This window comes from Ovis aries, chromosome 13, assembly GCF_016772045.2.
Source record: "Ovis aries strain OAR_USU_Benz2616 breed Rambouillet chromosome 13, ARS-UI_Ramb_v3.0, whole genome shotgun sequence".
Taxonomy (NCBI): domain Eukaryota; kingdom Metazoa; phylum Chordata; class Mammalia; order Artiodactyla; family Bovidae; genus Ovis; species Ovis aries.
This window is the reverse complement of record NC_056066.1, coordinates 17,804,410-17,828,028: the sequence shown is the minus strand read 5'-3', so window position 1 is coordinate 17,828,028 and position 23,619 is coordinate 17,804,410. Positions and strand designations below refer to the sequence as shown.

The following is a 23,619-nucleotide window of genomic DNA, read 5'->3' as shown; positions in this document are numbered from 1 at the left end:
CATGAAGGAAAAGCATTTTTCCATAATCCTTCCAAATGGAAAAAATTTTTCAATTGGATAAAATAATGACTATAAGGCAAAAAACAATCACCTTCCTATTATGATCATAGAACTTTGCATTTCTTTTTATTAAGATTTTTCTCTTTTCCATGTAAAATAGAAAAGATACCAAAAATTGGTAAAATACATAAATTTTCTGAGCCCTGTTCCACTGCCATTGACCTTGATGGCCACTTGGACTGCTACGTGAGTGGCCAAGTGGGAGAAAAGTCACCTGTGTGGGCTGCCCACCTCTACCCCATGGAAAAGCACCTCCACTTGGGGAAAGCACTTTCCCAGACTAAGCACTTTCCAAGATGGATGTTTCTTTCCATCCTTGAAAAAGGGCAGAGGGCTCGGGTCACCTTTCAAGTGTTAACCACCACCCACCTGCATCCAACTCTAGGCTTGAACAAACCTTCCAGCACAGATGAAGATTCTGTGCACGTATGCACACATTACCTCCCGTGCCCAATTCACCACATTCACCACAAGCCAAGAAGCAAGTCTCATCGCCAGATTCTCCCTATGAATCTCAGATCCTAAACATTTCTGTTTACTCCTGGCACTTACCCACGGATCCCAACTGACAGAATTAGAAGCGCCAGACCCAGCACAGGTGTGTCTTGAGGCCAGATTCCTGCACTGCCCTGGCCACCAGCCTTGAAACAGGCCAGAAGCAAACCCCAGGATGATTCCTCTGCTCTGGCTGAAAAATGGACCAAACTCCTTGAAAACAAATGATACCAAAGAATAACTTCCAGGTACCCTGAAACCACACTAAATCAATCTCTTTGTCCTAATACACCAAACATACCAAATTTTAAAGTCTTCAAAATCATACAGTCTTCCAAGCAAAAGTGCACTTTTTGTGTGAGAATACATGCCATGTATTTATCCTCAATTTTGCACCTACTCAGCTTGTAAGATGACTACGTGGCAGATACCACCAGTAAGACTGAGGCAGGACCATCACCTTCAAGCACCTCACCAGGAGGAGAAGGGGCATAGTTCTGTTCCAAAACAAACCCCCTGAAGCACCCACAACAAAGCACATTCCTCCAGGTCAGTATGGGAGCTGTGGGAAGTGGGCGCGGGGTGGGGGCAGACCCCCACAAGCCTTGGGTGCGGGGCCAGCCTGAGCTGAGCTGAGGCTCAAGAGAGTAGCAGATGTGAAGCAAGCAAGTGATCTACGCAGGACTGAAAATGCCAGAGCAAAGGCAGGAAAGTGCAAGCAAGGCCGAATGGGTAGGGGTGAAGTGGGAGGGTCTGGGGTGGAAGAGGCAGAAGGGATCCTACAAGGGACAGGCTCTGCTGAGGCGGCAGGACCTGGCCTCTGGGGAAAGCTGATACTGGGGTCCTTAAGCAGAAGAGTACATGGAAAGGTACATTTTAGAAAGATCAACCATTCAGACATGTTTCTTGTTTTTTTCCTTTTGAAGAGGAAGATGAGAAAATGTTAACAAAATAATAAAATGTACTTCATTTCAGTATTCAAAAATACGGTCATTCAAACTCTGCAACAATTTCCTAAAAGTTTCCTATTTTCCTAATAGTTTCAATAACCTTGCGAATGTGTAACAACATGTGGTCATCCATCTGTCCGCAAGAAATCAAACACCAAACACAAGAGTCTTCGTACAAACCATGACTTACATGGTTTTGGTAATCAACAGTCCTCCTCACCCCAAAAAAAGAAAAGTATATTTTCAAAAGTTACCGCCCATAAATTTATGTTTGTGGGGTTTCTTTATACCATTAAACTGAAAGTGAAAGTTTCTCAGTCATGTCTGACTCTTTTCTCCAGGCCAGAATACTGGGTAGCCTTTACCTTCTGCAGTGGATCTTTCCAACCCAGGGATGGAACCCAGGTCTCCCGCATTGGAGGTGGATTCTTTACCAGCTGAGCCACAGATAAATTGCTATTAAATAACTCTTAAGGTTTCCATGCTCAAGGAACAGAAGCAGTGGCCCCTACACACACACAAAAAATGGAGGCCCAGAAGTCAACCCAGAGTAAAGCTGTAACAGCCGTGATTTTTACATTCTCTACTTTATACACACACACACATAATGTGCTCTTCTGACTGTGGTGTTGCTTAGGCAAATATTAACATTCCTACCTATTCTTTAATTAAATTACACACTGTCTTCCTGAGCAAAGAGGAAAAACCCAAACAGGACTAGCAGACTACTCGGGAAAAGTCTTGCAGGCAGTCAAGTGAGTGAAACCATTTGGTGAGTGAAACCAATTAGGGATCCAGATGCAGAGCTGAGGAGCTGCCCATTCATCACCCCTCAGCACTCACAGGAACCCTGCAGGGGAGGAACCTGTTCAAGATGAGGAAATGAGGCTCGGTAGGGCTGGCCTACCCAAGGCTAAATGGTGAAAAAAAACAGCGTTTCTGTGGACTGAAGGTGATCCTGGTCCTCTGCCCAGAAGAGAACTAGTCCTGCCCAAACACCTCAGTCCCCCTGGACCATCAGACTGTACGAAGCCTCGGGGTCTCATCCTGGCGTTCCTGGCCCTCCTCAGCTTGGTCCTGCAGCCATCTGACGGGAGAGCAGCCCAGGAGCCAAACTAGCTCTGATGCTCACCGGCAATGCCCGCCCTTCCACCCCTCAGCATGGCAGCCAACACGCTCCAGACTCAGACGCCGGGACCCACCGGACACCTGTCAAACCAGGACTCCTAGGCCAGGCAGGTGGTTTTGGGGGTCACCCCACTACCCAGTTAGGAAGTGTTGTCCTAAATCCAGGCCAGCCTTCCCACTGACTAAGCCTAGTATATGCAAACCCCAGGGATTCCAGGAGATTGCCACCCCCAGGCTATAATGACCACTTCCATCTCTGAAATCCAGAAGCAGCTACTCTCTGTATGCACCACCCTGTTGCTAATTAATGTTACTGCCTACTGTTATTCATAGTTTAATATATTCACCCTATTGCCCACATTACATTCTTCTTGAGAGCATGAATTCAGCCTTACATTTCTTCATAGAGCATGGCATTTTGCACACAGTAGCCCTTCAACAAATAAACAATTTTAAAAAAAAAAAATGGAGATTTTTTTTTTTTCCTGCTAACCAGAGTTGAGGTGCACAGCAGGAAAAAATGGGAAGTCTCAGGCCAGCCCTGATCCACTGAGAATAAAGAAAGAGCAGGCAAAGCCCTGAGAAGCCAAGTGACCACACTACACAGTCTGGGCAGTTGGTGCTCTGCACCCTGTGTCCATCAGGGACCATGGATGACTCAGGCCACAGGTAGGAGTAGAACAGTCCATATGACAGGGTCCTCCATGTCTCCAGGGCACCCTCCTCAGAGATGGTCCAGATGAGGATGGGTGGATGGGGAATAACAGCCAACCAATTTTCACCCATCAGGGATCATAAACAGAAAAACAGTTTTTAACTGGAGAAAAAAAAAAAGTGCTATGAATAACTGTAAGCCTTCAAATATCTGTTTATTGAGGACATTTCTGGTATTCAGTCACACCACTCCACTGCCCAGAAAAACGTATTTGTTTAACCTGAAAACAGCTTAAATATAATGCCAAAAATTAGCCCCACCACACCACAAAATGCTCACCGCAGAGAAAGTCTTAGCGGCTTGGGATCATTCTTTCTCTTTCCTTTTTCCTTTAATTTCTTTCTTTCTTTTTCCAGCTTAGCTGGTTTTTATACAAAGCCATAAACATGATCTTCCCCCATTCTCCCCCACCAGATGGGAGTTCAGGATGGCACATGTCACCTAGCAACCAAACACCACTCTACAGCTACCCAGTTACCCAGTTCTTCATACAAAATTTATCTTGTTCTATTCAACAGTAAGGGGTAAGGAAGAGATAAGATGATAAAAGTTAAAACAAGTGTTAATAAGTGTTTGCTTCATAACCATTTTAAAGGAGGTGGGCAAAATGGAAAGAACCACTAAGTTTCATCTTAGCCATTACCTAATCATTTAAGAGGAAAAAAATACAAATGGACCTGGAAGAAACTCCAGCTCATCCAACACTGGAGAGTCAACAGTCTTGTGATCCGATGACCGAACTTTGTAGACCACAAAGCCCATTTTAAAATTTACCTGCTGAACTGTGAATTGCACTTAAAGAGAATTTAAACAATTTTGGAGCCCCTGAATCATCTCTGAGTCATTTATATCCAACTCCAATAACACCGTCACTCTCTGAGCATGATCCTTCCTTCCTTCCATCTCCACCAGGAACAATAATCAGTCTCACGCCTACCCTTCAAAACTCAGCTCTGATGCTGCTTCTCTTGGGTGCCTTCCCAGGTGCCCTGCAGAAACCGACGCTTCCTTCTTCATGCTCCCCAGTCATTGCAAAACCACCACCACTGATACCTAAAGACAAAGTCCAGCTCCCTCACCGAGGCCTCTCAACTCCATCTACTCAAAACCCCAGAGGCCTGTCTTCTCCCCACTGCATGTAACTCGCCAGTCCGAAGGCTGGCTACCCTCACTTGCAGGACCGTGTAGCCTCTCTCCTTGAGTCTCACAGTCCAATTTCCACAAGCAGCCAGTGGATCTCACAGATGTCCAGCACCCAGAACAATGCCTCAGTCACAGTAAATGCTTAAGAATTTCTGTGGAGCATACAAATGACCCAAACAACTACATTTGTATCTCCCAAACAAGCTGTTCCACCCACATGCATCGTGTGCATAAGGAAATATGACTAATGTTAAGCATGTTAATGTTTAAGCATGTAAATGACTAATGTTAAGCAGGTCAATTTTAAGCATGTAAGCCAAGAAACATCCATCACTCCTCTGTACTCGGAACCTGGGCACACTGCAAAGTATATATTATTCTCTTTCCTCTCACGGTTTATTTTGTTGCTTTCCTGAGTACATGTGCAATCTAATTATTGGTACCGAACATTTAGATCACAAACTGTCACCCATAAACAACCCTTTAAAATGCTCAAGGTATGTTCAGAGGTTGACAGTGGTTCAAGATAAGCAGGTGCCCAATTTCCACTAATTTTATTTGATTTTCAATAAAAGTTCAACAAACTGTAAGGAACATCTTAGAGCCGTCAAGTAAAGTCAACATCTTCCATCACTGTCATGTTCTTGAACTTCCCCAAGATTATCTTTAAAAGGCCAAACATGGGCTAATTTTCCTCTCTCCTCAAAACAGGAGTGTAAAAATTTTTTTTCCTCTGTGGCCCTCAGACCCACAGGGCTCAAACCACTCCAAGATCGGGGACAAAACGGGAATTCTTAAAGTGACTGTGCTTTCCAACCAACGTTCCTCTGGCGCAAAGGAAATATCCTCAGGTGCTCGAGAGAAACTTGGGAGGCGTGGGCTGTTGTCAAACAGACACAGACGATAAAACAATTTAACAAAAAGCCTTTTCACTTCTGACACATTGTAGAGGAATGCAGGGAAGTGGAGACAATGTTATCACTCCACCGGGAAAAGGGAAATCCACTCCACTCGAGGCCGGGGCGCGGCCCGGGCTCCGCAGGGAGCTCGGTGCAGACGGGTCCACGGGGAGGTGCCGGCAGGAACACTCGGAATCCGGTGACCCATCTCCAGGCCGTGCTCCTCCCAGAAGCCAGCTGTGCTCCCGGGCCTCTCGGTCTCCGAAGTGCTGGGCTCCAGCGACGATCGCGAGCCAGCTGGAGCTGGTCGCTCCCGGCGCCGCGCCGCCACCCGCCCCGGGACCCCCGCCCGGCAGGGCACGCAGGAGCGGGGGTGGGGGCGCGCAGAGGCACCAGCGAGCCACTCTCCCCGCGCGCGGGCCGAACTCCGCTGCAGCAGGAAAAGTTCCCTCGCCCGGCCTCCGCCCGCGGCCCAGGGCGGGGAGCCGGGGCCGCAGCCCGCGGCCGGGAGCAGGCTCCGCACGCCCCGCCGCGGCTCGGGCTCGGCTCCCCGGAGGCTCGGGGCGCCGGCCGCCAGGCCTCGAAGGCACAGCGGGGGCCGCGGCGCGGGGGCCGGGCGCGGGGAAGTTTGCGGCCCGCAGCCCGGCCGGGGGGCGCAGGCCGGGCCGGCCGCCGCGCGCTCCCTCGCCGCGCCGCCGCCGCCGCCTCCCCTTCCAGGAAGCGCCATATTGATCCCGGCGCCTGCCCTCCTCCCGCGCCTCCGCCCCTCCTCCGCCCCCTCGGCCGCCCGCCCGCGCCCGCCCGCGCCCCCGGCCCCTCACCTTGGCGATGGCCTTCCGGTAGCGGGTCACCGCTTGCTGGATGAGGCTGAAAACTTTCATGTGGCCGTCCCCGCACGGCACGACCACCCGGGTCCTCCCGAAGCACACGGTCACTTTCATGCCGCCGCCGCCGCCGCCGCCGCGGGCCGGCCCGCGCCCCTCGGTGACCGCGGCCGGAGGGCCCGGAGCGCCCTGGGCCGAGGCGACTGCACGCGGGGCGCGCGGCGCGGGGCGCGGGGCGCGAGGCTAGGGGCCGCGGCCGGGGGCCCGATCGGCTCGCATGCCCGGCCTGTGGCCCTCGCCGCGCCTAGCCCGGCCTGGCCCCGGGCTCGCCCGCCTGTGCCCGCGCGGCGCCGCAGCCTCCGGCCACCTGTTCGGTGTGTGTCGTCGCGCTCGGCGGCCGGGCCGTGTGGCGCTGGCGCGGCGCTCGCTCCGGGCCGCGGGGGAGGGGACGCGGCGAGGGGAGGGACGGGGAGGAGGCGAGGGGAGGGGAGAGGAGGGGAGGGACCAGGAGGGAGGGGAAGGGACCAGACTGGAGGGAGGGGAGGGGAGGGGAGGGGCGCGGCCGGCGCACAACACACTGCACACGCGGAGACCTGGCGCGGGGCGCGGGGCGGCCTCCCTCCTCCGCCTCCCCGCAAGCCTGGGCGCCGCAGCCCCCGGCCCCCGCCTCCCGCACCCCGCTTCCTTTGTCGCTGTGGATCCCCCTCCTGGCGCTGGAGGGGCCCAGGCGGAATCGCGGCTGACTCCACACTACCCCAAAGGTCCGGGGGGCGCGGGGGGTGGCTCCCGCCCGACCCCCCCCCCCAACTCCCAACCTCCCCCCACCCCGCCCCCAGAGGCCAGGAGCGAGGGGGCTGCTCTGCGGGGAGTCCTTTCTCCCCAGGCCACCACTTACCTTGAAGTTCCTTTGACCCCGTGGTGACCCACCCGCTTTGTCGTTTGCAACTCCGACATCAGCAGTTCGCATCGTTTTATTTCTTAGAATTCGGCAACCCAAGCAATCTGAACGCAAAGTCAGGAACAATGCACTAGGAAGGCCACCGCAGCCCTGGGGAAGAAAGCAGCGCCGCATGGAGTCACCTGCGTGGGGACCCGCGACAGTTAATAGAGGAACCGACACCACGTCAAGAAAAGTAACTGAGGCTCCTCTGTTATGGCAGGAATCTCAGTGTTCCTGGCAACTGTGCGTCTCTCTGTTCAGAGAATGCAAGTGTCTACAGAGTCATCGCTGGCCCGGGTCTGCCCCAAACGATAGTGGATTCATTCTTGCCAGCGTCTCTAGGGCTTGTGAAAGTGATCGACAGCTCCGTGGGCTCTAAGAGAACTTCAGCAGGTACAGTTGGTGACCGTCCACTTCCCTTTTTAAACTAAGGAAACTAGACAGGTTAATCTGCTTTTTGGATCCCTGCACTTTCCACTGCCCCAGGTATAGTGCGGTTTGTCATACACAAGGTACTTCCACTCCTCTGCAACCCTTGACCAGTACAATCAATTATCCTGGCAAAGCAGTGCAATAAGTATGCACCATGTGTCATCATCCCATCTTATTCCAAGATGCTAAGGAGTGTTGAAATCACTAGCCCAAGGCCAGCCAGAGAAAGCTAGAGGATGACCCAGAAAGAGAACCCATTTCCTGCCATGCATTCATGGGAAAGGCTCTCTTACTCCTCTTCTGTTTAGAGGCAACCTTCAACATTTCTACCCAATAATTAAGTTTGTAACAGCGACGACAACAAATCTTGCAGAGGTCTCCTTGCTTCTGTATTAATACTTGGATCCACAACAACAATTACTGATAATTATAGATGTTGTCTCTGTTTTAATGCTTTGGAAAGAGAGGAGTATACTAGTTTAGAGTGGGGCTTTCTCAAAATAGTTCTGGTTGAAAGGCAAGTTCAGGAATAGCCAGAGGACATCAGACAATGCTGGGAGGTAGGTAGAAATAGTAATTGTACCATTTACTTGTGCCTTAGAAATGCCACTCAATCTCTCTCCAGCCTCAGTTTTATTTGCTGAAAAGTGGGGCTGATGGTCTCCATAAATTATGAGATAAATTATTAAGATTAAAATAATGTGTTAAGATACTTAGTGCATGCTGCCACATGGGAGTGTATAGTTTTGTAGAGTCCAGTTACTGTAATGTAGGGTTCCCTGGTGGCACAGTGGTAAAGAATCCACCTGCCAGTGCTGGAGACAGGTTTGATCCCTATGCCTGGAAGATCCCCTGGAGAAGGGAATGGCAACTGGCTGTAGTATTCTTACCTGGAAAATTCCATGGACAGGAGAGCCTGGCAGGCTACAGTACATGGAGTCACAAAGAGTTGGACACGACTAAGGAACTGGGCATACACGCACACATCATGAAGTTGGGTGAACGGTAACAAAGTCAGGACCAGATACCAAAGGAGGGTGTTGAGGGGGAGGGAGAGCCTGGGAGAGGAGTCCAAGGCTCCGAGAAATTGCTGAATCGGCGATACAGCTGTTTAGTGTGTGGACCAGGACTCGTGACCTTCAATCAAATCTCTGCTCACTTCCCTTAATTTGATCCCACACACAGTTAGAGAACTTCCATGTGGAAAGCAGAATTTTTTTTTGAGTAAGAAAAATATAGATTTTAAAATAAGATAGCTACTCCAATAACTATAATTCAGACATTACAAATTCAAGCCAGCAAAGTGTTTACAGCTGAACTGGGGAAGGAGGCCTGAATTCAGAAAAGAGACAGCATCCAAGTACTCCTGTACCATTTTGTGTACATCAATGCCTTCCACCATTAAATCATTAATATGTTTAGACAGCTTTTCAAAAATGTGATCATAAGATTAATAATTACAATGTGATTTAACTAACCAGATAAAACCTTAAGTCTTTATTTAAATCTACCTAGTTTATCTAGATACAGTGATTCCCTCTATATTAATAACTGATGAAAAACTAATGCTGTGTTAATTTTAGATACCAGACGCTTTGGTGTCTTGAGTCAAATTCATAAACTTTTCTCACAAACAATAAACCTGTTTTCACGAATATACTTATCTAGTGTCTAACCATAAAGATGCATTAGGGTCAGACTGCACTCACATCCACGAAATATTCAGTTTGACTGTATTGCTTCCGACCTGAGATGAGCATAAAAGCAAACCCAGACCCCTGAGAAGCAAACTCATCACAGTTAATGGTCAAACGTTAAGCAAATATTTTCTAGTGTGTTTACTGTCTTAAATTCTGCTTATTTTGGTTAAAAAAAATTATGACTCTTACCTTAAATATCTCTCTATTTTATAATTGATTGATTTCAATTGGTTTTGAAAACATCAGAGAATTCTGAAAATTGATTAGAATCTAGCTGGGTTTTGTGCCTATTTTGTAAATGGGCAGGTGTGACCACATGGACCATAAATTCAACTCTATCCAGCAGCATTCATGTACACTGTGAAATAAATACACACCCCATGTGTGTAGGAGCAGTATTGAATTACCTAACAGCATACCCTTAAAAGTTTTAATAATTAGGAATAAAATATTTCCAGGAATTTTAAAAATCATATGTATTTTAGAAATTATCTCTGAAATGTTTCCCACACATACTGAATGCCTATGCAGTATTATACTTAAGACCACATTAACAATCGTAAATGCCTTGCCTCACACAAGTTTCATCTAATAGGAGCAATTGATCCGTATTCACCAATTAATTATTGTCTGTCTATTTTATAACAAGCACAGCACTGTGGGCTGGGTATGAAAGTTCCTCCTTCAAGAGGTTCTGACGCTGGAAATGGTTTCAGACATGAATAGGCAGCCACTAGGGTGTGAGAAGGCAATGGCAACCCGTTCCAGTGTTCTTGCCTGGAGAATCCCAGGGACGGGGGAGCCTGGTGGGCTGCCCTCTATGGGGTCGCACAGAGTCAGACACGGCTGAAGCGACTTGGCAGCTTAGCAGCAGGGTATGAGAGGTGCTACATATGGAGATGATGAGGGTACCCAGAGGAAGTGCCCCTTCCTGGGGGAGAGGGAAGTGAAGGGGGTGGAAGTAAGCCATCTAGAGCAAAACTGTCCAAGAGAAACACCAAGCGAACCGTCTTCCTGACTGTAAATCCTCCAGTAGCCGCAGACGAAATGGATTTCAGTGATATATTCTATTCAACCCAGTATATCCTATTATCCTTGCTTGGAGAGTCCCATGGACAGAGGAGCCTGGTGGGCGACAGTTGATAGGGTTGCAAAGAGTCAGATGGGACTGAATCGATACAGCATGCATGCACACAAAACATCATGGGCATGTTTGATCCATGCCAGGTGGTTTGGGACAGGACCAAATATCAAGGACCTTTTGACATGGACCAAATGTCCCCATGGGTGTTTTGGACAGGGCCAAAAGTGTGAACTCCAGGAGTTGGTGATGGACAGGGAGGCCTGGCGTGCTGCGATTCATGGGGTCGCAAAGAGTCGGACACGACTGAGCAACTGAACTGAACTGAACTGAAAAGTGACCAAATATCGAGAACCTTTTGGTGTAGACCAAATGTCCTGTGAAAGTTTTGGACAGAACCAAATGTCTATTAACCACTATTTTTCATACTTTTTTTTGCCTACTAATTCTTCCTGACCCTGTGCATAGTTTAAACATACAGCACATCTTCCTTTGAACCAGTCCTCCATATTCATTCATCATGCATTCACTCTTCCGTCAAAGACTGAGTAACCAGCATGTGTCTAACCTTCTGAGAGCTCAGTGGCTGCATGTGGCTGGTGGCCACCATATTGGACAGCAAAGCTCTACAGGATGGAACTGCTAATGGCTGGAAGCCACATGCACTGTTGAGGAACTTACAAGTGCCCTCTCTGACAGCACTTTCCCAGAATTGTTCTCCCAAGGCTATCTGCATACTAGCTTCTAAGTGTGATGAATGAGTGCATGAATACAGAGGGATGGGAGAAAGATGGTTTCTTAACATATGTACAAATATTGTAATAGTAAAGCTGTTTAGGATAGAATGCAAAGATTGAGGGAAATTAGAATGGCACATAAGGGACTTCCCTGGTGGTCCTTTGATTAAGACTCCACACTTCCACTGCAGGTAACATGGGTTCAATCTCTGGTCAGCAAACTAAGATCCAAGGCCCAGTTTCAGCCAAAAAAAAAAAAAGAATGGCATTTAGATTCCACAGATCTTCCTATTGTGCAACATTAAACAGAAGTCTAAAAACAGTGGTTTTTCTAATGAATCTTGAGTTCATACGAATTGTTCAGGTGAGAATAAGTCAATGAAAGAAAAGGAAAAGAACAAGAAACAGGAGGAGCCTTAATGATCCCTCATCATCAGACATGAAAAGTACACAGATTGACCTGGTTCCGATCAGAAGAAAATCTCATGGGATGCGGTGGGCCCATCTCCTTTTCCCTTGCATCTGACAATGTCTTTACCCTAGAGGCTGGTGTAATCCAAAAGGCACCTGACTCACCAGCTTGTGATTTCCAATGGGGTGGTGTTGACTTTCACACCCAACCATGGGGCATCCAAGTCCTCCCTTCAAAATAGTCCAGGTTGCCCTCAACCAGTCCATCGGTAGTCACCAGACTATCTACCATATTCTTGCTGTCCTATGCCAGTTCCCAGAAATGCCTGGAAGCTGTGTCAGCCCCACTACCTTGCTTGGAAAACCACTTCTAGATGCCCCCATGTCACCCAACCTCAGTGTGCAGGAAGAGATCCCAAGTTCCTTACAGAAAGCCATCTCCTGCATCCTTCTATCCATCCATCCAGCATCATGATCCACCGCTCAAGAGCCATGGTTCCTTCATCAAATGCCTCTCTGCTTCCCATGCTCCAAAGCCTAAGAATGAGGGAGCTTGTCAATCAAGTCCTCAAAGGCCAGCCCAGAAACACATGGAGCAGAGTTAAGGCAGCACCACTGGTGATGTTAAAACCCAGCTATTGGAAGACAGATCTGTAAGAAAGTGAAAGTCACTCAGTCATGTCCAACTCTTTGTGACCCCATGGACTACACAGTCTATGGAATTCTCCAGGCCAGAATACTAGAGTGGGTAGCCTCTCCCTTCTCCCGGGGATCTTCCCAACCCAGGGATCGAAACCAGGTCTCCCGCATTGCAGGCAGATTCTTTACCAGCTGAGCCACAAGGGAAGCGCAAGAATACTGGAGTGGACAGCCCATCCCTTCTCCAGCAGATCTTCCCAACCCAGGAATCAAACCAGGGTCTCCTGCATTGAAGGCAGATTCTTTACCAACTGAGCTATTGGAGACAGATCTGCAGGAGAGTCAAGCAAAGCAGTCTGAGCTGCCTACTTGCCAGTGGCCACTTGACCCAAGGCAGATGGGAGCAGCCAGTAGTGTGGAGAGGTGTCTCCACCTGAGGTTCTTTCAGCTGAATTTTTGAGAACAAAGTCCTGGGTCAAGTTCTCCAGCAAAGCCTAGAGTGCTGACCTTCTAAGCTGGAGGAGTCCAGAGGCACAGGAAGTGAGGCTCGTAGTCTGAATTGGGATTCCCAGCTGGGAGGACCACTCTGCAGTCTCTCCAAAGTGGGCGTGGCTCTCCTAGAAGCACGAAGTACTGAAGTCATTGGTTGTTTTTTATTTTTACTCCAAGACTTTGAGAAAATGAGGTAGGAAGGGGAACAGATCAAGGAAATGATTGTAATCATTTCTTAAGAAGAAAAATTCTCCTCGCCCAGAGGATACTTAATCTTTGATGATTAAAAGGAAAAGGATGAAATGAGTTCACATGAAGCCTCGCACCCATGCTTAGATAATCAGCTCTAAAGGACTTCGGGTCAGGGGATATGAATCCGCTTTTAAAGACTGGTTTTTTTTAGCAAATGTGGCTGAGCAGCTTCATTCAGTAAAGAAGGGAAAAAATGCATTGTGGTTGATCATTGGAACAATATATTTTTTTCTTGACCTTGTCAAGATTAAATGTCTGAAATTCTCAAATCTTGAAACAATGAGGCTGGGTGACAGGGAAGCTTTAATTGCAGTCACTGTGGTGGAATTAACCATGCGGCAGGACTTCCCCAGTGGTCCAGTGGTTAAGAATCTACCTTGCAATACAGGGGATGTGGGTTCAATCTCTGGTTAGGGAACTAAGATCCCACCTGTCCAGGGGCAACTAAGCCGACATGCCACAACTAAGACCCGATGCGGCCAAATTAATCAACGTTAAAAAAACAACCAACCATGCAGGACCTTCGCCGAGGACCTCTGGGCAGTGGGCCAACCTGGGTTACCCCACCTGAGACACACCCAAAGCCCCTCATCTCTACCCCCACCCAGAGTCCCCCACCTCCACCTCCACCCAAAGTTCTCCACCTCCACCCCTCAACCTCACCCAGCTGACAACGGGAAGTCTTCCTTCCACAAAGCCAGACTGCTCATGTCAGAAGGACCCACTTGGCCTCAAGGCTGCTCCGTGATACAATCCAGCACCCGGGTGCTGGTGTTCTAGGCAGTAATGCAAGTGTGCTGAGCAGCACACACCCAGCCCAGCTGCTCCTCTGCCCCTGACATGAGACGGCTGAGTCACCCTCCCTCCTCTTACAATGCTGCTAAGCTAGGAGTTCAATTTCAAAACCTCACTCTCTCTGTGCTTTGGAATGTCATCTGCTCAGCATCTCAGCAGAGGCTACCAGCTTGTTCCGGATGGGGAAGTTCTCCGAGGCAAGCTGCCCTTTGTGGCCCTGGGTCTCTGCTCAGCTCAGAGATAGCATGGAGACATTCCTGCCAGCATCCTGAGGGTGGCTCCCAGGAACTTCAGGAAGGGAGTCCCACTGAGCAAGAAGCAGGATGATCCAGGCTTTGGGCGAAGCAGTGATGAGCAGACAGGCCTTATGGAAGTGGAACTCTTGGAAGTGAGTGGCTGAAAGTAAAGGGTGAAAATGTGTGTTAGGGGCCTTTTATACCGGTCTCTCTTTTAGGACTTCCCTGGTAGTCCAACGGTTAAGAGGCTGCCTGCCAATGCAGGAGACATGGGTTCAGTCCCTGGACTGGAAATATCCCACATACAGTGATACAGCTTGCTGTCTCTCTCCCTCTGACATCCAGCACTATTCTTCCCGCTTGTGACACCCAGAGTTCATGTGCTTCAAAGATGTCCCTTTGTAAAAAATTTACTCATTCACTCTTTCAGCTTTCATTGGGAAATTAGTGTTTTGCCAAGCACTGTGCTAAATAGTGATAAAAGGTAAGACACAATCATGTCCTCAAGGACAGCCTTCTTCTTGGGATGGAGACAGCCAGAGAGCGATGTAAACAGACTGTTATAACACAGAGTGTATAAATGGAAACACAGAGGCTGAAGCCTCAGTAGTCAGACAAAAGCTTCCAGAAAAGGGCAAATTTAAAAATGGACAATTGGCAGTGAGCCAAGTAGGAAATTAAACATCTGAACCAAGGGGGGATGTCCAATCCATGGAAATGGATTATGAACAGATCTAAGTTCTTCTAGAAGAGAAGCTAAAAGATTTTAAAATGACCAACTTTGGAATAAAATGAGGTGGAGAAATAAAAAAAAACTGAAGTTTGAGACTGTGATGCTAGAAAAATGATGGAGTCATTGACAGGCAAGGCATCCAGCAAGAATATCAGTTTGAAGGTGGGAGGGAACACATAGAGATCCTCTTTAAAGAGGAAAGTGGAATATAATTCAGGAAAATACTGTCAATGCAGGCCATGCCAACATGGCTTTATCGTGTCCTGTGCACCAGGGGACCACGTACCCTCCACAGGGAGTGGGCTGGGCGAATGCTCCCTGACAACTAAATGTTCTTTCAGGGCAGCCCTTGATGTTATGCAATAGGAGGAATATGGGACTCACAGGCAGAGACTTAAATTTGAGCCTTATTATTACTAGCAGTGTTGTTGGCCAAGCAAAGGGACCAACAATTATGAATGTTTCTGTCTCTACACCTGCACAATGTGAATAATTCAAATGCATATCTCCAGGGTTGCTGAGACAACCAGATGAGATCATTAAGATGAAAATCTTTTGGAAAATGGAATGGCCTCTACAAATGTTAGCTACAATGATTGCTATTTTGTTTTTCAACTTGCTCTCTTTCTCACCATATTTTTTTTTTTTTTTTCACTTACAGAGATGACTTTTCGCCCTAGTATTTTAGATGGGCATGTTTGTCATCACGGCTCTTCTGATTACAAAAGTCCCCATGCTCTGCTTCCATAATTCAAACACGGTGGAAACAGATAAGAGGAAAAGGGGGCAAGTTCCTGTCCCCACCCCGCTGGAGATAACCGGAGCTGGTGGTTCTTTTCTGGGACCTCTTACCTTGTTTATGAAACCAGTCTTTCCATGAAGCACAACGAAGAGGTGTGAGAATAACACTGCTGTATTTTTGTTTCCAAGGCCCCTTAAAATTGATCCAGCAGGGAAATTTTCCCCTGCCACTGGCTAATCACTGGGCAGTCTCCTCAATTTTCTTGCTCAGTCTTTAGGAACTAGACTGTCATGCAATCTCAAAACACAGTAGCAAATCAGAAACTAGATATCCAGTCCAAGCTTTGGTTCATCAATTCAGCCTTTCGTTCAAAGAAGATACTTCCTTTCCGGCAAATGGTGCATCTGGTTCTCTCTCTCTCTTTTTTTTTTTTTTTCTCCTCATGGTGTCTCAGATGGTAAAATGTCTGCCTGCAGTGTGGGAGACCCGGGGTCAATCCCTGGTTCAGGAAGATCCCCTGGAGAAATGGTAACCCACTCCAGAACTCTTGCCTGGAAAATTCCATAGACGGAAGAGCCTGGTAGGTTACAGTCCATGGGGTTGCAAAGAGTTGGACACAACTGAGCGATTTCACTTTCTTTCTTTCATTCCCACTTGCTGGCTTGGCCAAGTCGAGGGTGGGGAGCACAAGTGATGAGAGATGCGGACCACCCCACTCAGCTGCTGGCTACTACACTGGGCGGAAAAAATGCTTCCAGTCAACACCTCCTTCCCGGGGTGTTTCAGGGTCACCTTGTGGGTCCCCTGCTAGGCCCTCAGGCCTAGAGGATGCCTCTGCTTCGATGGGATCCTGCCCAATTCAGGTCTCAGGATCCACTCCTGGCTCAGACTCTTTGAGGGAGGCCCTGGCCTTTCCCACCCCTCCTTTTGGACTTTAGTGGACTTTAAGTGATAGCAGACTGGCTCTCTTACCAGGATCTGCAAGAAACAGCCATGCATTACATCTCCATACACACAGATCCATGGGAGCATGGTCACTTTGCGGAAACAGCCCTCTGCTCTTTGCCCTGCCACAAGCCGCTTCTGCTTTGTCGGGCATGAATCAGGCACCAATCCGTGAGGTCCCCCAACTCTGAGGGACACAAACCCAACTCTGCAAGGGTCTGGAGGAGCCCATCCTCAAGGGGCTCCAGCACTTCCCTGTTCCTGGCCTCGGTAGCAGAACTCTTCAAATTCACTTTCTCCCAAAGCCCTCCATCTCCACTTGCTTATGTTCTCAAAATGGGTGCCAGGATTCAACGGTCCCAGAACTAGTTTTCTGTATTTACTTTGAAGATTCCTCCAGGGTGACCTGTGTCATTCTCTGCATGGTATCTGACATCTATCCTACCTACAGTGTTGATGTCATTGAATCTTCCATTTTAATGCCCAGTTCCGTGAACTAATATATATGTCAATACCAATCATTTAGCAAAACGTTCTGTTACAGATACAGTTTTGCACATTTTTGTTCACTTAATATATCTTGGGCAGCTTTTCACATCAGTACAAGTAGATTCATCTCATTAACAGAGATTATTGTACTCTGGATAGCATATAACCTACAGACATAAGACAGTGGTTTAAGACAGTGCTTCTTGAAAGGATGGTCATCTAACATTGGTTTAGACCTTGGGAGAGCATTGGAAGTGGTGGCTCTGGGCCTGGGCTGGGCAGCAGTGATTCAGTGGGTGGGGTGGTAGAGAGGGAGGTTGGAGGGAGCATCACGGCATTCCCCGAAGGGCTGTAATTAGAGCAGCTGCTGCAGGGAGCTACGCCTTGGTCCCCGGGGTGTGCTGAGAATTTAAATTATGGGATGGGGACTAAAGGTGCAATCCTCCTACCTTTTCTCAGGGCCTAAATCCATGTCCTCATTGTTTAAGGGGCCCAATGTCTCTTGGAGAAGCACTTTTATCTTCTAGGCCCTTCTAGGCTCTCTCCCCCAGTGCTTGGGGTTGGGGAAAAGAGTAGGTGGTAGGAAACATTAGTAACTGCGGCTAATAGACTTGGGGCTGAAACAGGAGGAAGGATGTTATTCCAGAGAAATATGGAACACTGAGAGAGCTGAATGGGATGAAGTGAGAAAGGCAGTTAAAAGCGAATTCTCTTCCGTATATGTGAGTGATCAGTCATGTGTGGCTCTTTGTGACCCCATGGATTGTAGCCTGCCAGGCTCCTCTGCCTATGGGATTTCCCAAGCAAGAATACTGGAGTGGGCTGCATTTTTTCCTTCTCCAGGGGATTTTCCCAACCCAGGGACTGAACCTGCATTTCTTATATCTCCTGCATTGGCAAGTGAATTCTTTACCACTTGTGCCACCTGGGAAGCCTTACTTTTTCTTTCTTCCCTCCTCTCCCTCCATCCCACCACTTCAAGTTGGGACGGGCAAATATTTTTCTCTTAACTCCAAACTCACATAACTTTGAGAAACAACAACCAAAATGGGCCACTAATGGAGCTCATGCACAACCATGATGATGTCCCTTTCTGCTCCATGCCCACGTCTCCATTGCCGTCTAGGTCACCAAGGTCATAAGACATTAGGAATCTGATGGTCTGAGGTTATAAACATCTGGTTTAGATGTGCACAGAGCAAAACTGTAATCTCATAAAATAGCTGGGTTTTCATGGAAACAATATGGACAAACATCCTCATCACAAGCCGCGCTGTGGACCAGGGAAGGTCCACCTGGGTTGGACTGTTGAAGACGGAAGAAGGTCCCACAAGGGTAATGAAGATGGAGCTTCAGAAAAGAATGATCTGAATATCAAAGGATTAAGAAAGGCCCTTGGGAAAACTGATGAATCTAGGGCACATTTTTGTAGAAACAGTTCTTTTCATCGTCACAGTGTAAAATCAGCAGAGGATTATTCGATTGTGTCAGAAAAGTGCTCTCTCTCCTCAGATTAAATAATTTCCTTAGGGTTTATTCTGAGACTTAGTTCAGGGCTTCCCTGGTGGCTCAGTGGTAAAGAATCTGCCTGCCAATGCAGGAGCGACACAGGTTCTATCCCTGATCCAGGAAGATCCCACATGCCCCAGAGCAACTAAGCCCGTGCACCATGACTATTGAGCCTGTGCTGCAGAGCCTGGGAGCCGCAACTACTGAAGCTCTTGAACGCTCAAACCCAGCAACAAGAGAAGCCACTGCAATGAGAAGCCCAGACACTGCAACTGAAGAGTAGCCTTGGCTCACCAAAACTGGAGAAAGCGCAAGCAGCCATGAAAACCCAACACAGACAAAAATAGAGAGATAAATAACATTATTTTTAAAAAGGACATAGTTCATATTATAATGTGACCTAATCTAAACCTTCTTAATACACATTTTTTTACAATTTAGTTTTTTTTGCTGTCTAGTTTCATTTTTCTAGATAAATCCCAATCAAAAATATCTAAAAAATTTAATTAATATAAGGCTTATGTGCGAAAAGAATATAAATAAAAGTAGATATAACACATTACTTTTTCTGTACACCTGAAACTAATAACAACACTATTAATCTACTAACCCCAATAATTTTTTTTAACTAATATGAAAATTTTGTTCCACATTGGAAGTGGATTCCATTGTATTAATTTTTTATGCTAAGATGATGAGGGCTTCTTCTATGGCATACATGCACCAAAAAAATTTTTTTTCAAAGTTTAGCAATCAATTGATCATTCCCCAGGTTGATGTTAAAAACTTGTTCAATCAAGGATCCAATCCAATAAGGTTCTCATTCCCTGGAGTTCTTCATGACCTAGATAGGAGGAAACTCAGTAAGTCTGAGATTTCCACACACACTTGCCATCAACCAGACAGCAACTCCACTATTGAACACCTCATCAGAATACCAAGCTCTTAGAGAATGATAAAGGAAATATAAAAGCAGTGAAAAACACAAGTCCTGATCTCCAGAAGATTGCCATACAAAGATGCACATTTATCTATGAACTGGAAATAAGGAGCCTTTGGAAAGTACAAATAACCTTAAACACAACTTGCTAGAACTTGTCCTGACAGGTCATATTTATTCTCATGGGACTTTTTGTTTTCAGGCAATAGCTGGTATGTGAAAATAGCTCTTGCATTAACAGTGGTAACCATTTCAGTCATGGGAGAGATAACATAACCATTTCAAATAGGAAAAAATGTTCTAAACAGAACACTGAGACAGGTTCCCAATTGTGGTACATCTTGCTCTATGGGAGCAACAGCTCAGGGCCTATGGGGTTTGCAGAAGCACAGGGTGGAGGGAGGTGGTGGGGCTTGCCAGACCCAGAGCTGAACATCACTGGGCAGTCAGAGCACCTGGGCATTAGCTAAGAGTCTGGATTTGGATCCTAGACCGGCCATCTATTCATCACCTATCTGCCACTTATTCACTGCCAGCACATGAAATGCTCTGAGTCTCAACTTCTTCATTTGTAAACATTTCAAAAAATAAATGAATAAATTCGGGGACTTTCCTGGTGGCCCAGTGGTTAAGACTTCACCTTCCAATGTAGGGGGTGTGGGTTTGACCCCTGATTGGAGAGCTAAGATCCCACATGCCTCACAACCAAAACATAAAACAGAAGCAAAAAAAAAAAAAAAAAAAGAAGCAATATCATAACAAATTCAATAAAGACTTTTAAGAAATGGTCCACATCAAGAAAAAAATCTTAATAAATTTTTCCATCTGTGTGTTGTCAGAGTAATACAGTGACTAAATCAGCAGAGTCTCTGACTTACAGAAGGTACTTGATAAACATGGTTCTTACCTCACACTGTCATTATTGTTATTATTAATATTTATTTTATAGTCTATTTTATAGAGTTAGGGAGAATGATTTTTATCAAAATACATTTTTAGTAACACGCATGTTGACAATAATCTGAATTCTATGTTCCTTATGTAATCCTTTTGCCTTGAGAACGTTGGTCCCCAAATTTTTAATCAGAATTTCCCTATGTTGTTAAATCATTCCTATTAGCATACACACAAGTTCCAGAAACTCATATCTTGAACAAAAAACAAAAACCCCAACACCTTCCTTTGTCCCCACATCTCCCAGAAAGGACTTCCATTTCTCTGCTGCTCTTCAGAGCACGCCTTTGTAAAGGACTGACTTGGTTCAGCCACCCACACTCTCATTCCTATTTTCTCTTTTTTCTTTTTTTTTTTTTTATGGAGAATTTTAAAAATTTTAATACAGTTCAAAGCAGTGTACGTGATTCATTTCAGCTCCTTCACGGCCAAACCGGGGGGCAGGGACTGCTTGAGCTTCTCGGCCTCTTTGTCTGTGATGACCAAGGTGTAAAGGCATCTGCTGCATCGAACTTTAAACTTCACATTATCCTTATTTTTCTTGATCTTGACGGACTTGGTGTCCTTGCGGCGGGCTGTGAGCAGGAAGTCCTTGATTTGCTCAGTTTTGCGAGGCTGCAACACAGAGCAAAAGAAATCAGCTGCTGAGACGCATCTGCTGGGATGCCCAACCCCGGCAGCCCCTTTGGGGCCCCTGAAGACCCTCGCAGAGGCCGCCCTGCCTGCACCCCCAACCCCCCGCATTTTCTCTTGAATCTGCTTGAATCATGTTCCCGTCTCCACAACTCCACTGAGATCCCTCAAGGTCACACACACCTTCCTTGTTTCCGCGTCCAACGGTCTTTTTCACTTGACCCTTGTACTTGGCACTGTCCTGTCCTCTGGAAGCACTTCTTTCAGGAGCTTCCAGGATATCACACACTTTGATCTTTTTCCTGCCATTCTGGCCACTCCTTTTCCATGACCTTGGCTGGATATTTCAAGTCTGAAGAATCATTAAATGGTGGAGCACAGCAAGGTTCAGTCCCAATATCTGCTCCATTTCTCTTGGCTGCCTAGATATCCCATCCAGCCCATGGGCTTAAATAGCATTCATGATCTTGATTCTGATGGAGAGAAAAACAGATGGGAGGATAGAAGGATGGGCATAGGAATCCAGCCCCCAGCTCTCCTCTGATTCCCAGACTCCTTTTTCCATCTACTTACAAGATACTACATCCTGGATGCAGAAAAGGCATCTGCAATCTAAAAAGAACCCTGGATACCCTCTCCCTCCCCTGCCTTCCCCTCCACAGGCACAGCTACCCTGAATTTGCCCAGTTTGGTCCAGATTCTTTGTGAGCACTATCTAGGATATATTTCTCAGGAGTTGAGCTTCCTGGTTGTAAGTCCTGCACATGTTGGCTTCACTAGTCACTGCCAAATTTGTTTCCCAAGTGGAAATTTCCATGTCTCTACATCTTCTCCAGTATGTAGGATTGTTAGACTATTTAACTTGGGGGTGAGTGTGAAATCGTATCTAATTGGTGCCTTTAATTTTCCTGCAGAGAAGGGAATGGCAACCCACTCCAGTGTTCTTGCCTGGAGAATCCCAGGGACAGAGGAGCCTGGTGGGCTGCAGTCCATGGGGTCGCACAGAGTCGGACACAACTGAAGCAACTTAGCAGCAGCAGCAATTTTCCTTACCTTGATTGCTATATGAGATTGTGCGCCTTTTCGTGTATTTATGGACCATCCGTGTTGCCTTTTCTATGAGGTACATTTTCATGCCTCTCTCTGTTTCCCTATTGGGTGGTCTGTCTTATTTTTGTACCTACTTGTTTTATTAATTTGTATATTGATCCTTTGTCAGTGGTATGTATTGCAAATGTCCTACCTCAGGTTGTTACTTTCTTTTTAACTCTCATAAGTTGTCTTATAATGAGCAAACATTTTTATTTTTAACATAGTTCAGCTTATCTTTATTTTCTTTCACAGTTTGTTTTTTGCATCTTATTTTAAAAATCTGTACCTACTTCAAGCTTATATATTCTCCTAATTGTCTTTTAAATTTTTTCATAGTTTTGCCTTTTGATTTTGTCTTTAAATTCACATAGAATGGATTTTTAATGTGAGAGGAAGCAATCCAACTTCATGTTTTTCTATATGGATAGCCGACTGTTTGGATCAATAGCATTTGCTGAGTTGTCCACTCTTTTTTTCACAAATCTTTGATGCCTCTCCAGTCATAAATAGAGCTTCCAAATTTCTTCCATATTTGCATTAGTCTGTCCATTTGTCTGGAGAAGGAAATGGCAACCCATTCCAGTATTCTTGCCTGGAGAATTCCAGGGATGGCAGAGCCTGGTGGGCTGCCGTCTACGGGGTCGCACAGAGTCAGACACGACTGAAGCGACTTAGCAGCAGCAGTCCATTTGTCTGTCTAGCTTTGTGCCAATACCAACAGTCATTGCTGCCATATGATGGGTCTTATGTAACTAGTCAAGACACATTTTCAGGAGTCTCTTAACCATTCTCCACGCTTTGCTCTTCTTCATTCACTTTTGAATCACTTTGTCAAGTTTCCATTAGGGAGGGATGGGGCAGAACCTTTGGGACCTTGATTTAAAATGACCATTATAAGAACACTTGATATTGACTCTTTCCATCTGTGAATACAATACATCTTTCCACTTACTTTGCCCTTCTTTACTGTCAGTCCACAAAGCTCTAAAATGTTTTCCTAAAGAGCGTACTCATTTTGCAAGATTCCTGCCTTGCTCCTTCATACTTTTGCTGCTGGGTGTTTTTTTTTTTCTTTTCCAAAATTATACTTTTTACTTTCAGTGGTATACAAAAAGGCAATTGGCATTAGTGTGTTGATTTTGTATTCAACAGCCTAGCCAAACGCTTATTGGTTTTCATAATTTTTCTTTATATTCTTTTGGATTGTCTATGTAGACAAGCATATCATCAATAAATAATAAGAGGTTTATTTCTTCCTTTCTACTCTTCATGTGGCGGACAAAAACGAAAAATACTTTGTAGTTATAATCAGAAAGTTCTGAGATTTGTTGGATTAAAGGGTTAGGAAAAAGGGAAGAATGAGACTATTTCCCTATCCAGACTCTTTGGAGTCTATATGTTGGCAGATGGTGTCTCTATCTGAAGGCTAACAAAGGAAAAAAACACCTTAAGTTAACTAAAAGCAAGCAATATACACAGACAGGTAAATGAAACTTGCTTTAACCTATATAATGGAACCATATCCTTGGCTTTTATCATCACCAGCTTTTCAGAGTGATGTCGATGTAGTCAGGGCTTTATTAAGTGATTGCAAAGTACAACATGCTTCAAGTGTAACCATGTAGACTCATTTTCCAAGGAATTTTGGAAAAT

General features: G+C 46.3%; 2 protein-coding genes and 1 long non-coding RNA gene across 11 annotated transcripts in view; 1 reads left to right on the top strand and 2 right to left on the bottom strand.

Moving 5' to 3' along the window:
* The window catches only part of PARD3 (par-3 family cell polarity regulator), a 569,666-nt gene extending 563,016 nt beyond the window's left edge, over positions 1-6,650 (bottom strand). For all 9 annotated transcript variants that reach the window (XM_027976558.2, XM_027976565.2, XM_027976560.2 and 6 more), the window contains exon 1: positions 6,212-6,650. In XM_027976558.2, coding sequence (XP_027832359.2) covers positions 6,212-6,331 — 120 coding nt within the window. In that variant the 5' untranslated portion in view covers positions 6,332-6,650. The remainder of the gene's footprint in view (positions 1-6,211) is intronic.
* Positions 6,651-7,045: 395 nt separating this feature from the next.
* On the top strand, positions 7,046-20,198 carry LOC132657550 (uncharacterized). Its single transcript, XR_009595904.1, has 2 exons — positions 7,046-7,547; positions 15,324-20,198. It is a non-coding gene; the product is annotated as an uncharacterized LOC132657550 (long non-coding RNA).
* A 408-nt stretch (positions 20,199-20,606) lies between these two features.
* Positions 20,607-20,985, bottom strand: LOC105611265 (large ribosomal subunit protein eL38-like). The gene has a single exon (XM_042230386.2). It carries the CDS (start codon positions 20,983-20,985, stop codon positions 20,650-20,652), a length of 336 nt encoding a protein of 111 aa, XP_042086320.1. The 3' UTR covers positions 20,607-20,649.
* Between the last annotated feature and the right edge of the window lie 2,634 nt (positions 20,986-23,619).

Bases quoted from the DNA above. Each gene is read 5' to 3' on its own strand.
- LOC105611265 (XM_042230386.2), bottom strand. From the start codon at position 20,985: ATGCGGGGGGTTGGGGGTGCAGGCAGGGCGGCCTCTGCGAGGGTCTTC.